We start from the raw sequence: 18,275 nt of genomic DNA, 5'->3' as shown, positions 1-18,275 counted from the left end.
GTTTAATGTAAAATCTATTTTTAGATTGTGTTATCAACAAATGCAGTGAAAAGTACAGTAAATGTAAAATGTACATACAATCAACAGTGTAATGTTTGTATTCAGTCTTGTGTCAGGTGAACTGTTGTGTACTCACCTTTGGTCTAATCATTTTCTCATTATCTCCAAACTGTTCCCTTTCAATTGCTACCATGGTTATGCATATTCTTCTGATATTTCTTCTGTAATAAACAGTTTCAATTTAGCCCTATCCATATAGGCAAATTCCCACGACTGTAAAGGGTTAACACAGTGTTTCCCAAACTAGGGGTCGTGACCCCATGTGGGATTGCCTGATTAGAAAATGGTGGCGATAATTTTTTTAATCAATTGCACTTGGTTCATAGAACCGGTGTTGCGTCAGTAATCTCCATTAGCCGCTAGATGCGGTTGTAATAAACAGAGTGGTTTCTGTTTTCTTCCAACAAATGTGGCTTTATTCTTTGAACGGTTTAAGCAACAACAAAAAAATATGACCCCATCACTGAAAGATAAGAATCTCAGGAAACGTATGTGTCTTCTGTTTCCCTCAAGCAGCACAGGACTAATTAGAACAGAGTGGACAAGACCAGGCACTAAATCCGAATGGGGGAAAAATAACATCATCAATGATGAATATAATAACAAATTATTGCCATGTGATCTTCTGAAATTCCCACTACCTTTCTGATGCATTTCAGTCACTTCAAACCATACTTCCTTCAGATTGAAATACTGTCGAAAGTACTGTCAGACTGATTTGTATTAAAAAAGTAAACATTCGGCTTTGTTTACATCCCTTTTTTTTTACATGGTGGATCGCATTAAAAAACATATTGTCCCATGTACATTGTGTAATTTACAGATGGACCCTAACTAGCCCCATAGGGATATCCAAAGTCAAAAAATGTACCACAGGCATTACGATTGGGTCACGTGCAGCTGCACCATGAATTGATAATGACTTGTGTGCTGCCAGCTGTGGGCATGTGGGCAGTGTTGAAACAAACCCAACCTTCATTTACGTTGTGACGCAGTCACGACCACAAGTTTCACAAAATTCCAAAATTATCCTATTTACACTTTGTAGTCAATTTTGACTGTAGAATACATGTTTCTGACTCATATCGAATGCCACATTGACTGTTTTCTAAATGAGAAGTTGTTTTTTAGTGGCAGTTGCTCATTAATAATTCCCTCCAGCTCTAGAGATCTGCCTGCTGCTTTGCCATTTAGCACTTAGGCTCAAATCTATTCTGAACTTTTTCCACCTCCTTTCCTCTTCTGCTCATTTTGAAATCTTTGGGGAAAGTTTCTAAATCTCCAGCTGCTCAGTTAATCCAACTTCCAAAGCCACTATTTGGCTGAGTAAGGCTCGCTGGGTGTCAGTCAGGTAGTTCTTGGAGGCTATGGATAAAGAGAAATCCTGTCTTACCTAAAGCCCCCTCGCCCTGGCTTCTTTTTCTCCACATTATCAGAGGTAGTAAATCTCAGAGCTGGAGGGAATGTGTGACTTTTACTATAATGAACGAAGCAGCCATGTCTGACCAGCTCTGGCAGTTTGGCCTTTTAATTTGCCCATCCACGGTTTTGTTTGTCTTTGTTGAGGATTCTGCACGTCCTCTACAGTCGCTTTTAGATGGATTTTTCTGTGAAATGCTTCCCACAGCTGTTTGAACTGGGTGTCAACAGGCAAGGGCACGTATTTTTTTAGTATTTTTTTTTTAGCATGATTTATATATGTATATATATATATTTTTTAATCATTTTATTTATTTTTGTCATTATTTGGGGGGTAGATCAGCTTTAATATTGCAGATAGATTGTAACTTCAATGTAATTGTCTGCATCACTTTCAATCCCCCATATGGTTTTTGTTCTCGCAAATATATATATATATATATATATATATATAAATATAAATATATATACACACATATACATACACATACATATACACATACATACATACATATAAATACATATACATACATACATATATATATACATATCCTTTAAAAAATATATATATTTCCCTTTATTCCTTTCCAACCCCACTACCCCTTCCCTAATTGGAGTAAACTAGTGAACAACAACGCTTAGGCCTCTACTTCCAGCTTATACATACTTTATACATTTTATGGACACAGTCAATTTTACAATAATTCTATTTTGTTTGTTTTTACTCCTGAACTTCCTCTACCCTCAACCTCTCCGATCATTTTCATGATGTCCATCCGGTTTGCTTCTATATGCCATATCTTTCTGGCTAGGGCACTTTGTGTAACTCAACGCTATGTGATCTGATTAATTCTCAAGGTTAAGATTCCAGGTGGGCCGACTCGCTTGCTACTGGCATTCGTCCAATTAGGGATAAAAACACACACAGCCATTCTCTCACTGCATAACAAGGACAGAAAAAGTGACTTAGATAAATGTTCTCTCCAGAATAACTGTCCGATTGCAAGAGGGTGTATCACAGGTTGGTATTGGTAGCAGTAAACTGTAATCTTCGTCCAATCCTTACCAACAGGCATAAAAGTCCCTTTACATGGTTAAAATGGCGCTCTAAAGACAGCCCTTGAAATAATGGTAAGAGATATGATGATAAGCATCACCTAACCTCTCCAGTCTCCAGCAGGTTGGCCTACCGCATGGGAATGTGATATATGAGGGTCTTTATGGACTAGGACTGTCCTGAATATGGGGGGGAGGGGGTTAGTGTCTTAGGAATTAACTGGAGTTCTGACCACATCAGCACAACTAGGGCTCAAGTGAGGCTCAGCATGGCAATGGTTTGACTGGCTGGCTGGGAGAGAAGAGGAAAAACACACTGCAGAGGGTTTAGGAAACTACATGGCCTGACTGAATGGTTGCCATCGTAATCCCTGGTCCTAAACACATCTGACCCTTTCGGAAATGTCTCATACACAGATATGAATTGTGCCTGTTAGTGTATGACTGGCATGATCATATTAATGTAGGAAGGCACTTAATACAGTACAGTACAAGCCCATATAAACCCATTGGGTATATACTGACCGTCATAGAACTTTGAATGGATTTCCAATGATGACCATTTACTATAAGTCGTTTCCAAGAACCCCAGCCCAGCTGGCAAAATTTGTCATGGAAAGTGCAAAGTCATGACATAATTTTCTAATTGAAATCTGTTTTTCTGGTTGAAGGGATGTCATATAACCAGATTACAACCAGATACATTTGTATTTTTCATGACAGCATCTGTGAAAGATGTCATATTTAGGTTCTTATCAGGTCAGATAACCACATTACAATCAGTTAAAGAGGTATTTTTCTAGTATGCTAAAAAGGTGTGTAAACAACATGTCATTTTGCCATGAGTGTACAACCTGACCTTATCATGGCAAAGTCTGACATCATTGCAACCAGTTTTGCCCGCTGGGTCAGTTCAACAGATGTGATGGCAGGGTGAGCTAAAGGGACGCTAGATTGGTGAGGGATAGGTGGGGAAGGACTGGGCCCATACAGGTGGATGAAGGTAAAGGAGGCTAGGTAGTGTGCAGACTTTACCTGGAGTGTCAGAACAATGTTCTCTGGCTGAGGGTTGCCAAGTCAGATGATGAAGGCATGCAGAAGACAAAGCCAGCGCATAGTCAAAGAAAGGGCAAAGCCATACAAACCCAATAATGAAGCATAAAATCAAACTTAAAATTAACATGAATATTCAGACAGTTGCACACAGACAAAGAGCATCTACAGTCATGGTCAAAAGTTTTGAGAATGACACAAGTATTGGTCTTCACAAAGTTTGCTGCTTCAGTGTTTTTAGATATTTTTGTCAGATGTTACTATGGTATACTGAAGTATAATTACAAGCATTCCATAAGTGTCAAAGGCTTTTAAGTTTATGCAAAGAGTCAATATTTGCAGTGTTGTCCCTTCTTTTTCAAGACCTCTGCAATACGCCCTGGCATGCTGTCAATTAACTTCTGGGCCACATCCTGACTGATGCAGCCCATTCTTGCATAATCAATGCTTGGAGTTTGTCAGAATTTGTGGGTTTTTGTTTGTCCACCTGCCTCTTGAGGATTGACCACAAGTTCTCAATGGGATTACGTTCTGGGGAGTTTCCTGGCCATGGACCCAAAATTCCGATGTTTTGTTCCCCGAGCCACTTAGTTATCACTTTTGCCTTATGGCAAGGTGCTCCATCATGCTGGAAAAGGCATTGGCCCTCACCAAATTGTTCTTGGATGGTTGGGAGAAGTTGCTCTCGGAGGATGTGTTGGTACCATTCTTTATTCATGGCTGTGTTCTTAGGCAAAATTGTGAGTGAGCCTACTCCCTTGGCTGAGAAGCAACCCCACACATGAATGGTCTCAGGATGCTTTACTGTTGGCATGACACAGGACTGATGGTAGCGCTCACCTTGTCTTCTCCGGACAAGCTTTTTTCCAGATGCCCCAAACAATCGGAAAGGGGATTCATCCGAGAAAATGACTTTACCCCAGTCTTCAGCAGTCCAATCCCTGTACCTTTTGCAGAATATCAGTCTGTCCCTGATGTTTTTCCTGGAGAGAAGTGGCTTCCTCGCTGCCCTTCTTGACACCAGGCCATCCTCCAAAAGTGTTCGCCTCACTATGCGTGCAGATGCACTCACAACTGCCTGCTGCCATTCCTGAGCAAGCTCTGCACTGGTGGTGCCCTAATCCCACAGCTGAAACAACTTTAGGAGACGGTCCTGGTGCTTGCTGGACTTTCTTGGGCGCCCTGAAGCCTTCTTCACAACAATCTTGATGATCTGATAAAATGGTTGATTTAGGTGCAATCTTACTAGCAGCAATATCCTTGCCTGTGAAGCCCTTTTTTGTGCAAAGCAATGATGACGGCACGTGTTTCCTTGCAGGTAACCATGGTTAACAGAGGAAGAACAATGATTTCAAGCACCGCCCTCCTTTTAAAGCTTCCAGTCTGTTATTCTAACTCAATCAGCATGACAGAGTGATCTCTAGCCTTGTCCTCGTCAACACTCTCACCTGTGTTAACGAGAGAATCACTGACATGTCAGCTGGTCCTTTTGTGGCAGGGCTGAAATGCAGTGGAAATGTTTTTTTGGGGATTAAGTTAATTTTCATTGCAAAGAGGGACTCTGCAATTAATTGCAATTCATTTGATCACTCTTCATAACATTCTCAGGTTTTATAATTGCCATTATAAAACCTGAGGCAGCAGACTTTGTGAAAATTTATATTTGTGTAATTCTCAAAACTTTTGACCATGACTGTATAGGCTCTAATGTATTGTACATTCCATCTTTGAAGTCGTTTCAGCCTTTTGGCACGCCATTGACTGGGTGGGCTTCAAAACAGTTTAATCCTGATTAATAAATAAATCATTAAAGTTCTGTCTGGAAACTTTCTAACACTTTCCTCCTTAAATTCTGAAAACTTGTTGTTAATTAAAGCTGTTTATTAGACAAAAACACAACTGATTTCTCCCTCTGTTTGCTTTCGTACACAGTGCCAGAGGCAATTACTGTTTTTACAGTGTACTAACACAAAGGACAGCCACGCTTTGGCTTCCACAAGCAATTAACACATTGGTTTAGAATAGACAGGGCGGTGCCAATTTCGCAACATCTGAAATATGCGTCATTTCCGTATCATAAGAAAAACGGTGACACTAATAAGAACGTGAAATCATGAAAACGTCTAAACAAGCACAGGCAAACATAAAACATAGAGTGTGTACACAAGCACACGCTTACCTTCTGATATTCCGACTGAATGGCTCCAAATTTATCCTTGGCGACTTTGATGACGAGATCTGAAACAACATGGAGGAAACAGACACAGCATGAAGCCCCCTTGTCACAGCTCAGCACTGTCACAGCTGGTTACGCAACATCATGTTCCCGCATAAGTACAGTACAGAAATGTTTACAACACCACCCCCTGAGGGCCACCTTTACCCTCTAAATTGTAGAGTAGTAAATTAGATAACATATCAATAGGGGGTTCAGCCCAAAGAGACACAAAATAATAGTATTTTATTGAATTATGTGTGTTCAGCAAAGCTATCCACTGATCTAGAAAAAGGCTATTGCATCTTCACTAGTGGTGGATGAAACCTTAGAGTAACTGTAGAACTGTAGACATCCACTTGTACTATGGACATGAAGTAAAAATGTTCTGTGCAGGTTAAATCTAAAGACATAAGAAAGCTAAAAAAACAACAACATATGAAATCCAAAAGAACCCTTCAGTTCAATGTGAGGACAACATAGCCACTGATGTTATTTTGTTAGGAGTCAAACTGACATGAGGCGAAAGCAAAGTCATGAGGTGAAAGGGTCAAGCACCAAGCTTTCATGAGGTGAAAGTGTCAAGCACCAAGCTTTAATGAAGTGAAAGGGTCAAGCACCACGCTTTCATGAGGTGAAAGGGTCAAGCACCACGCTTTCATGAAGTGAAAGGGTCAAGCACCACGCTTTCATGAAGTGAAAGGGTCAAGCACCACCCTTTCATGAGGTGAAAGGGTCAATCACCACGCTTTCATGAAGTGAAAAGGTCAAGCACCACGCTTTCATGAGGTGAAAGGGTCAAGCACCCTGTTTCCGCGGATGTCATATTACCGAGAAACACTGCTGAGGACAAAAAACACTGTGACAACATTCTCCAAGATTGCCTTTCCTCCAACCCTCTTGATGCCCTCTCCATGTGGCATATTGGGGGCGTGAGCTTGATAGAACATGGCGTGGGGTACTCTTCCCACAGCTATTTGACCTGCAGCAGAGGTTTTCATTTCTCACAAATGATGACAGCGTAGAGCAATGCTTCTCATAGGCTTAAAGTGCCCTGGAATGAGATGCAAAAAGAAAGACAAGGGGCTTCCTCTTGCTGCAATGCAGGCAAAATGGACAAAAATGCTAATAAAGACATGCTAAGGAGGGAGGGAATTGTTGACAGGCACTTTTTAGCAAAGATGGGCCATCTATTATTCAAAGGATGGGCTGTGTTTTAAGAGAGGAGGTCGCTTCGGGCTTCTCTTTCACCTAATTATTCTTGCTTTTATGAAGATCAGTGGCAAACTAACACGTGTTCCATGGAAAAGCTACTTCATTATCTTTGTCTTGACATTAAATTGTGTTGAAATTAGGACATGTTCGCATATGGATGTCCTTACCAGAAAATAGTCCTTCGTCAAAATTATTTTTGACACATTGCTCACGTTTCCCCCATTCGTTTCCCCCCAGAGTTGAAAAATTAATCTAAAAAAGACCTCTGGTTTCACTTTTCTGACAGTTCAATTTGACATTGAATCGACCACTGTCAATATCTCCTCACATTCTGAAAAATGGGGAAATCCATGAACCATTTCAGTGGTTTTCTCACAAGAAGATTACTTACATGCTGACCAAACCGGCCGCATTGCCTGCGCGAGCGTTGCAAAATAAATGTACACGTTTTTCAGTCAGTTCATCCAAACTTCTTGCACGCGTCAATGGGCGTCTGCGTAGCCTGGCGCTAAAACAGAATTTGGTTCTATTTTAGAGCTTGACGCGGTGCAAGTCCCGCCTCTCCCATCTACTCATTGGTTTTTACGAGCATGTACCCACATGGATGATTGAAAGATGAACGAGGTCCACATTTCACTCGAGTTCAGTCCACTCCATTCCACTTCACTCCACTTCACTCCAGTTACACCTTAAAGTTGGTTACCAACTGCCATATAAAATCCACAGAAGAAGAAGAAGGAAGATGAACGAGGAGAGATTAAGAAAACTAACAAAAAACAAACTAGGTTTCCCCTTTTTATCTGTGGATTAATTGTCGGAGTAGAGAGCACACGATTTTGTATGACTCAAAATGGGTCAAAATTCTAAAAAGATCCAGCTATGAAAAGGACCATATGCATTTCAGGTAAAATAAAAACCCAATGTTTACCTCCCTGGACAAATTAGCCTGCAACAGCAAGCTAGCTAAATGTCCATGAATGTTTCATTTGTGTTTCGATCTGTCCCCAAATTAATATAGTTGGTTCACAGTTGGTTTTGGTATTTTAACCTGCGTGTCATGAAATCGTCTGGTGGGGATAGACAAAATTAACATGCGCACAATGGCGCATGCAGATGCACGCGCGGAGCCGGTTTGGTCAGCCTGTTACAGCAACCCTCTGTGTAATCACATTAGCTAGCTACCTACAGTATGGGAGAACATATCAGGGTAGAGGGGCTAGCCTGCAAGGCAAGTAGTAGCAGCTTAAAAGTAGTAATCTTACAGGGAAAACATACATTTAAAATGTATTTTTAGATACTTTTTTTTGTTTACATGTGAAATATTTAAAATTGGCCAAATAAGGTATTTCAAAAACATTTTATTTAATACATTTTAAATACATTCCAAGATATATTTCGGAATGAATTTAGAATGTATATAGAAATGTATGTAAAATGTATATCACAATATACACTACCTGTCAAAAGTTTTAGAACACCTACTCATTTAAGGGTTTTTCTTTATTTTTACTATTTTCTACATTGTAGAATAATAGTGAAGACATCAAAACTATGAGGGGGGGAAACGGGGGGGAACGACAGTCCATCATTACTTTAATACATGAAGGTCAGTCAATACGGAACATTTCAAGAAACTTTGAAAGTTTCTTCAAGCGCAGTCGCAAAAACCATCAAGCGCTATGATGAAACTGGCTCTCATGAGGATCGCCACAGGAATGGAAGACGCAGAGTTACCTCTACTGCAGAGGATAAGTTGATTAGAGTTCCCAGCCTCAGAAATTGCAGCCCAAATAAATGCTTCACAGAGTTCAAGTAAGAGATACATCTCAACATCAACTGTTCAGAGGAGACTGTGTGAATCAGGCCTTCATGGTCAAATTGCTGCAAAGAAACCACTACTAAAGGACACCAATAAGAAGACGTGCCTTGCTTGGGCCAAAAAACAAGAGCAATGGACATTAGACCGGTGGAAATGTGTCCTTTGGTCTGGAATCCAAATTAGAGATTTTTGGTTCCAACCGCCGTGTCTTTGTGAGACGCGGTGTGGGTGAACGGATGATCTCCGCATGTGTATTTCCCACCGTGAAGCATGGGGAAGGAGGTGTTATGGTGTGGGGGTGCTTTACTGGTGATACTGTCTGTGATTTATTTAGAATTCAAGGCACACTTAACCAGCATGGCTACCACAGCATTCTGCAGCAATACACCATCCCATCTGGTTTGGGCTTAGTGGGACTATCATTTGTTTTTCAACAGGACAATGACCCAACACACCTCTAGGCTGTGTAAGGGCTATTTTACCAAGAAGGAGAGTGATGGAGTGCTGCATCAGATGACCTGGCCTCCACAATCCCCCGACCTCAACCAAATTGAGATAGTTTGGGATGAGTCGGACCGCAGAGTGAAGGAAAAGCAACCAACAAGTGCTCAGCATATGTGGGAACTCCTTCAAGACTGTTGGAAAAGCATTCCAGGTGACACTGGTTGAGAGAATGCCAAAAGTGTGCAAAGCTGTCATCAAGGCAAAGGTTGGCTATTTGAAGAATCTCAGATATAACATACAGTTTTGATGTCTTCACTATTATTCTACAATGTAGAAAATAGTAAAAATAAAGAAAACCCTTGAATGAGTAGGTGTTCTAAAACTTTTGACCGGTAGTGTATGTTAAATATCGGGAAAAGTATTTAATCTATTTCTAAATATTACAATATTACAATATTTTCACTTGTATTTCTCTATATATTTTGCAAATATATTTTAAAATTCATTTGGAAATGTTTTGTGAAATATATTACATTTGATTGTAAGATTCTTAATTCCAAGGTCTGTACAGCAAATGCTCTACCAAACCAACGACCAGCAAAAGAAGTAGTGGGTTCGATCCCCGGGACCACCCATACACAAAAAAATGTATGCACGCATGACTGTAAGTCGCTTTGGATAAAAGCGTCTGCTAAATGGCATATTATTATTATTTATTATAAGCACAAGAAACCTGAAAACACCAACCAACCTGGAACTGTGTGAGTAATGTTTAGTCTGAAGCTACTTTTAAAGCCAAGAAGAAAAATAAATTACAATTATATATTTTACTTTATAAGGACTGAATGCTAAATTAAGGCTACCAAGCTTGCTAGGGCAGAACAGATCAGATCAATTAGCACTGAGGTATGAAGTGAGAGCCCTTGAGCCCAACAATGGCAGGAGAGTTTCACAGCCTCCCCCACCCAAATGCAGAGGCCTTTGAAGCCCCCTCCATCTGTGCAGAGGTCATTACAATACAGTACCCCCTAGATTCAGCTCTATTTTGAACTGATATGCAGCCAGGACACTTTAATTGTAAATTACCTTAATAAGAAACAATATTGTTACTTTGATCACATCAGAAGATATCCTCCTCGCAATCTCCACAATACAACTGCCACAGGTCAACTTTGTTTGGACTTCGTAAAGGACCATTCGCCGAAACTGAAGAGATATAGCAAGCTAACGACCTCCTTTTCCATGTGGAAACGGTGGACAGAGACTTGCTAGCTACATTAGCTAGCTGGGATTTTCTACAAGGAACCTGCCTCCCTAAAAAAGCTTCTCCCAAGTGGGTGTGACACCTACTCTCGTTGCCTGCGGCACTGCTGCTTGGATTCCACCTGGCGATCTGTTCCCCGTCTGCCCCGGCCTGTCTCCCCCTGTCTGGTACAGGTACCCCCGCCACACTCCCCCCTCTCTCCCGCGCTTTCGCTCGCCTCCAGCACACACGCATTGTTGGGGCGAGTGACTCTGAACTTACAATGGCTAGCCCCAAGTCGTTATATTTTTTTTATTGTGCTTTATGCTATTTGCCTCATGACTCCTACATGCTTTGTTGACTATGAACTTGCTTGTTTACCCAACCATGGGACAGACTATGTTTGTTCCCATACTCGGGACTCTGACTCTCTATTGGTTACACAGACTCTTGGCCTCCTATCCTATTCTAACCATCTCTCGCCAGCTTTGTATTCATGCTACCTGATGAAACTGCTGTACAATATGATCTTGTTGCCATCTAATGCACATTCAAATGTCATAAATCAACACCGCAGAGCTCTGTCCTCTGCCGTGCCCTGATTGTATTTCTGCTGATGACATCTGGAAATGTGCATGTACAGTCGTGGTCAAAAGTTTTGAGAATGACACAAATATAAATTTTCACAAAGTCTGCTGCCTCAGTTTTGATGCTGGCAATTTGCATATACTCCAGAATGTCATGAAGAGTGATCAGATGAATTGCAATTAATTGCAAAATCCCTCTTTGCAATGAAAATGAACTTAATCCCCCAAAAACATTTTCACTGCATTTCAGCCCTGCCACAAAAGGACCAGCTGCCATCATGTCAGTGATTCTCTCGTTAACACAGGTGAGAGTGTTGACGAGGACAAGGCTGGAGATCACTCTGTCATGCTGATTGAGTTAGAATAACAGACTGGAAGCTTTAAAAGGAGGGTGGTTCTTGAAATCATTGTTCTTCCTCTGTTAACCATGGTTACCTGCAAGGAAACACGTGCCGTCATCATTGCTTTGCACAAAAAGGCCTTCACAGGCAAGGATATTGCTGCTAGTAAGATTGCACCTAAATCAACAATTTATCGGATCATCAAGAACTTCAAGGGGAGAGGTTCAATTGTTGTGAAGAATGCTTCAGGGTGCCCAAGAAAGTTCAGCAAGCGCCAGGACCGTCTCCTAAAGTTGGCGGCAGGTAGCTTAGTGGGTAAGAGCGTTGTGCCAGTAACCGAAAGGTCGCTGGTTCTAATCCCCGAGCCGACTAGGTGAAAAATCTGTCGATGTGCCCTTGAGCAAGGCACTTAACCCTAATTGCTCCTGTAAGTCGCTCTGGATAAGAGCGTCTGCTAAATGACTAAAAAAAAAAAAAAAAAAAAAAAAAAAAATTCAGCTACGGGATCGGGGCACCACCAGTGCAGAGCTTGCTCAGGAATGGCAGCAGGCAGGTGTGAGTGCATCTGCACGCACAGTGAGGCGAACACTTTGGGAGGATGGCCTGGTGTCAAGAAGGGCAGCGAGGAAGCCACTTCTCTCCAGGAAAAACATCAGGGATTCTGCAAAAGGTACAGGGATTGGACTGCTGAGGACTGGGGTAAAGTCATTTTCTCGGATGAATCACCTTTCCGATTGTCTGGGACATCCGGAAAACACCTTGTCAGGAGAAGACAAGGTGAGCGCTACCATCAGTCCTCACTCACAATTTTGCCTAAGAACACAGCCATGAATAAAGAATGGTACCAACACATCCTCCGAGAGTAACTTCTCCCAACCATCCAAGAACAGTTTGGTGAGGACCAATGCCTTTTCCAGCATGATGGAGCACCTTGCCATAAGGCAAAAGTGTTAACTAAGTGGCTCTGGGAACAAAACATCGACATTTTGGGTCCATGGCCAGGAAACTCCCCAGACCTTAATCCCATTGAGAACTTGTGGTCGATCCTCAAGAGGCGGGTGGACAAACAAAAACCCACAAATTCTGACAAACTCCAAGCATTGATTATGCAAGAATGGGCTGCCATCAGTCAGGATGTGGCCCAGAAGTTAATTGACAGCATGCCAGGGCGGATTGCAGAGGTCTTGGAAAAGAAGGGTCAATACTGCAAATATTGAGTCTTTGCATAAACTTAAAAGCCTTTGACACTTATGGAATGCTTGTAATTATACTCCAGTATACCATAGTAACATCTGACAAAAATATCTCATAACACTGAAGCAGCAAACTTTGTGAAGACCAATAATTGTGTCATTCTCAAAACGTTTGACCATGACTGTATAACCCGCCAACTGAATGTTATTCATGTCTTCGTTCAGCTACGACTCGGTGAAACATAAGACTTTACCGTTTTTAATGTCCCGTTGGTAGGATATACGTGCCTGTAGTTTGTCCACTTTATTATCAAGCGATTGTAAGTTGGCCAATAGTATCGATGGCAAGCACGGCTCCTTACCAAGCACCGCAATCTCCTTCTGCGATATCTCCTTTTCTTTCTACTGCGAATGACGGGAAGGAGGGCCCTGTCGGTGTCTGGAGCAAATCCCTCTCGTCCGACTCATTAAAGAAAAATTATTTGTCCAGTTCAAGGTGAGTAATCGCTGTTCTGATGTCCTGAAGCTCTTTTTCGGTCATAAGAGATGGTAGCAGCAACATTATGTACAAAATAAGTTACAAACAATGCGAAAAAACACACAAAATAGCACGGTTGGTTAAAAGTCCATAAAACGGCAGCCATCCCCTCCGGTGCCATTATACAGTCCTGAGCTGGAGTTTTATTTTAGGATGTAAACTCTTGTGTAACAATAGTTGTTTTTTTGGTCAGTCAAAGATGGCATGGTGGGTGCAGGATTGAGAGAGAGACTTCACTTTGAAGCTGGAAAGCCTCACGGCGTAAGTAACACAATCTGCAGCTAGTGTTGACAGTGGTAGTGACAACCTCAAACTGACCACTCAGAAGTGATACAGTCTGCCCTGACCTCCCACTGAACCCAAAAAGAGTTAGACGTTTTGTAAACACAAAAATGTAGATTACAAAACATAGTACCACATTTGTTTGAAAAGCTGACATCTACATTGGAATTGTTATGTCTGGTTAAATATCCCAAAGCAATATCTGGGTTTTTTTTATACAATGATTAGGCATAATCAGGTTTTATTTATTCATGCTTAAAATAAACCAAAGCAAAAATTATAGTTGAAATATAGGACATGTTCAGCAAATGTCAGTGTCAGTTTTCCAAAGTTAGAGATCTGGGAGATAATTCACTACTTGAACACTATAATATTCCATCAAGCATTACAATAGACATGCAGAAATGCACTGATGAGGTATACAGTAGCCTGTGCAGTAAAACTATACTGTTGAGGGCTTGTCAGCAAGCTAGTTTACAGACCTAAAATGCTGCTCATGTGTCTGTATCTGCACTCACCATAATCAGTTGTGCCCAACTTATTGTGACAACTATTATAAAGACTGAAATGTAGATTAAATTCAGTCGTAAAATATTCAGGGTAAAGCATAGCCAGGAGGGGAAGAGATCCGATATGTTTTGGAGTCAGTGATATTAGGGCTTTAGAAACAGACACACAATGGAAGTCAGACGTTTGCTGTGCTATCACCCTCCTATTCTGCCAGCCCTTTGTGCTTTGTTGTTCCAAACCCAGATGACATGGTTTGAAAAGGGTGCATGAATTCCCATTCCTCAGGCAGATGTAAACAGTCCCTTAGGCCCAGTGGTAAACAAAATAGCCGTGTCTCTTACTGTGTGACACCAAGAGGAAGTAGAGCCAGGGGAGCTAGGGTTCTATTACATAATAAGACAGGTAGGACTTAATGCCAGTGGGATAGTAGATACCGTAACAGTACAGTAGGGTTCCCCATCCACTACTTCTGTACTAGCCTGGGCAGCCGCTAGTGGGCTTTATGGATCTGCACTATAGTCTGGGCTTGATCCACTCAAGTCCCCCGGCAACCGGTTCATACATAAAACATTCTCCATTCAGGCTGGATTTAATGGCAAGAAGGCAACAAAAAAAAAAAACAGGGAAAATATGGTTACTTTCTTTGTGAAACACCATTTTCCACCACCATGCTAGAGTGGCTAATGCCCAGGAATTTTTGCCTTCTCGCCATTAAATCTAGTTGAGGAAATGGAAGCCTTTTCCGGCCTGAGTGGAGAATGTTTTATGTAAGAACCGGGTGGCCGGGGGACACAAGTGCATTACCGGCTGTGCACATCAATCCCAGACGACAGTGGAGATCCATAAAGCCCACTAGCGGCTTCCCAGGCTACTTCCCTACCAACTAAACTCGGAACTCAATGTGCTTCTGATTCCTCTGATGACTGACACCTACTCTGGGTCTGATATCACCTGACTCCTGGCAGGTGTTTCTCCTTTTGATTTCAAGAGGAATATAATAAATCAGTGATGGGAAAATCACAGCAATGCAGGTCTCTTTTGAGAGCGAGATGATACCCAACTCTATGGTATTAACTTAATCGTGTAAGCCCAAGCAACATTTTTTACACAAACAAATGTTCTGTATGTACTGGAACATTTCCCTTGCTGTCTCCCAGAGGACTTAAGACTGCTTTGATGTGACAAGGCGGAGGAGGTATTTGGACAATCTGTTGTGTCTTTGAGATGGATGTGATCCCCTATGGGTATCGACCTCGCCATTTTCAGAGGTGAAGCAAAAGGTTTTATAGATCAGAAGCACTTGTACAAAGGAAAACATGCCAGTGAATCACTCGCCTGATGACTAAACTTTCCTTCGACCTGAGGACTAGCCATCTAGGAGAAGTTTATGGATGTGTAGGTCTGATATGTTAATGAGTGAGTGTATGTGAGTGCGCTTGTGTATCGGGAGGCACTAATGATGAGCAGCTCTGGAAGGGGAGAAAGAAAAGAGAGAGTGAGAGAGATATGGATGTGGATGGGATCCAAGCTCGGGCTCAGTGAATAGAATCGTCTAATCCTCCTCCATCAATTTGCCTCTGATTAGGTTTCCCACCCACGGCACTCTCCGTCTCCGTAACTCTATATGTGCTAGCGTGTGGGAGCCAGCTAGCATCTCAACACCTCCGAGCCTTAGTGGTGGATTTTACCGCAGCAGCATCTATGAGGCTTTCTCTATATTCTCTATATCAGCCTTCGAGTGGAGATAAAGAAGAAAGAAGAAAAACCTGGCTTTATAAATATTTAATTGGGAGATTTCCCAGAGGTAGCCCATTCTGCTTAGGATGGGTGTGCAGCATCAACTGATTAGATAGATACCCACTGGGCACAGACGTCAGTTCAACATCTAGTTTTGATTTACATTTGGTTGAGTTGTCAACTAACGTGAATATAATGTGAAATAAATAAACAAATTCACCATGTCATTGGATTTAGGTTAAACGTTGGGTGAAAAAAAGACTAAATGCCCTTATTTGATTTGCAAATCCAATTCGTTTTCCACGTCGATTCAACGTCAACACATAGATTTTATGGTTGAAATGACGTGGAAACAATGTTGATTCAAACAGTTTTGCCCAGTAGGTAGGCTCTAACCAACAAAGAGCTCCTATAGGTTTCGACTGTTCCCATATCTTTGCCTGTGTTAAACAGGATATGTTGCCTGCAACGCACCCTGCAAGAATGTAGCAAGTGGGCATCCTAAAAGGAAAAGAGGTAACAGAACTGCTGTATGGGTGGGATTATCATACACTGCCCATCATTGACAGATTTCACCCTTTTTGGGGGGCACTAAAGTACTTCCATATACAGTTCCAGTCAAAAGTTTGGAGACTCCTACTCATTCAAGGGTTTTTCATAATTTTTACTATTTTCTACATTGTAGAATAATAGTGAAGACATCAAAACTATGAAATAACACATATGGAATCATGTAGTAACCAAAAAAGTGTTAAACAAATCAAAATATATTTTATATTTGAGATTCTTCAAATAGCCACCCTTTGCCTTGATGACAGCTTTGCACACAGTCTCATCTTTCCATAAAGGGGTCATATTAGTTTGTAGTCGGACGCTACAGACTTTTTCCTGGGATGTCCCCTTGTCTGACAAACACCGCCGTAGCTCTGCCACCTTCTACCGCAGACGGAAGGCCAACATTGGCGGATGCAGTGAATTGAGACGCAGCCCATCCCCAAAAAAGTATATATCTTGCTTAAACAGAATTATTTGTATTATTATGCTAATTCGATTTCCATGGGGCCGCGAACATCGACTACGGATTAACGTGGTTCTGTCTAATGGTACCAATAGAGGATGACTACGCCAACAAAACTATAATCACATATTTTTTATATATACACACCGGATAGGTGCAGTGAAATGTGTTGTTTTACAGGGTCAGCCATAGTAGTACGGCACCCCTGGAGCAAATTAGGGTTAAGTGCCTTGCTCAAGAACACACCGACAGATTTTTCACCTTGACAGCTCGGGTATTCAATCCAGCAACCTTTCTGTTTCTGTCCCAACGCTCCAACCACTACGCTACCTGCCGCCTAACATCTCTCCAAACACCCACAGTGTGATGCTAATCCTCAGTCTTAGCCCCCTGGCTGTCCATGTAAAACAAGAGTGATTAGCACAGCTCTTTAATTGATTTGAGTGAACGTCCAAGCCCACGCACTGGGGCACACAATACATGTACCCAGTTCAGCGGCGCATTAATCATCTCCAAAGATGATCTGAATCTGAAGGGAGCCTGGGTTGGTGATACACAATAAATGACGTAAACACTCATTCATAATCAGTCTTGATCATTTGAATGAACTGTAATAACCATTGGGAGTGTATTGGCACAGAATGGACACCGAATATCACCCAACTGTCAACCATAAGGTGAGTGAACCTTGTAAATATGCACTTTGGGATGCAAGGTACTGCATAGACACAGTATTGTCTTCATCATCATGATGACTGCTGTAGGATATTTTGAGGGACTTTCCTAAAGCAGGTTTCTTTCTGCCATTGAAATCCTTGGGCGGGCCAGTGTATATATTTTGGGGGGGTTTTCGGGATGGAAAAGAGCTTTCAGTGTACACTTAAATAACTAAAACCAGATATAGAGTATTTAGAAAAGATAATGGACCTATATATTTTTTTACAATATAATCTTTGAGAACTAACAATCACCAAAATAAAAGCTAGACAGTCAAGGAGAATTGAAAATTCCAAAAACAAAGAATTTAGATTTTGGTATTATGTTTGAGCAAAAGAACACAGCATTAGCCATGGCAAAATGCATAGAATTGCAGGAAATTATCATTAACACTACAACAATTTTATTCAGCTCCATGGCAGAATATGTAGAATTGCAGGAAATGTGCTTTAAAACTGCAACATTTTCTCTCAGCTGCCTGGCAAAATGTGTAGAATTGCAGGAAATCTGCTTTAAACTGCTAAAATGTCTCTCAGCTCCATGGGGAAATGTGTATAATTGCAGGAAATTGGCTTAAAAATGCCAACATTTCTCTACACCGCCAAGATGCCTCTAAAATATTATCTGAAATTCAACCAAGCCGACTGGCAGACCACACCCCTTGCCACACCCCTGCCATGCGCCCTGCCACACCCACCACCTAAGCCCCTTTTAGATCCAGAAGAAACCCTGTAGAGTCAAAATTATAATGACGAGAGTGGCAAAAATGAAAGTGAAACACATTCTGTGGTAGTTTCTGCAGTCCAAAAGTTTATACGTAAGTGATTC

The 18,275-nt window shown here is 41.5% G+C and overlaps 1 protein-coding gene across 21 annotated transcripts in view; it reads right to left on the bottom strand.

The window, feature by feature from the left end:
* LOC121535357 (prominin-1-A) overlaps positions 1 to 18,275 on the bottom strand; it is a 135,236-nt gene that overhangs the window by 79,181 nt on the left and 37,780 nt on the right. For 17 of the 21 annotated variants that reach the window (XM_041842414.2, XM_041842405.2, XM_045205339.1 and 14 more), the window contains exons 2-3: positions 5,768 to 5,826; positions 3,571 to 3,597 (exon numbers count right to left, since the gene is read on the bottom strand). In XM_041842414.2, coding sequence (XP_041698348.1) covers positions 3,571 to 3,597; positions 5,768 to 5,826 — 86 coding nt within the window. The remainder of the gene's footprint in view (positions 1 to 3,570; positions 3,598 to 5,767; positions 5,827 to 18,275) is intronic. The other 4 variants (XM_041842453.2, XM_041842480.2, XM_041842397.2 and 1 more) reach the window with 1 other exon arrangement.

The sequence above is a fragment of the Coregonus clupeaformis genome, chromosome 2 (assembly GCF_020615455.1).
Source record: "Coregonus clupeaformis isolate EN_2021a chromosome 2, ASM2061545v1, whole genome shotgun sequence".
Classification (NCBI taxonomy): Eukaryota; Metazoa; Chordata; class Actinopteri; order Salmoniformes; family Salmonidae; genus Coregonus; species Coregonus clupeaformis.
The sequence above is the reverse complement of the archived record's forward strand: the minus strand, read 5'-3'. Positions and strand labels throughout refer to the sequence as shown.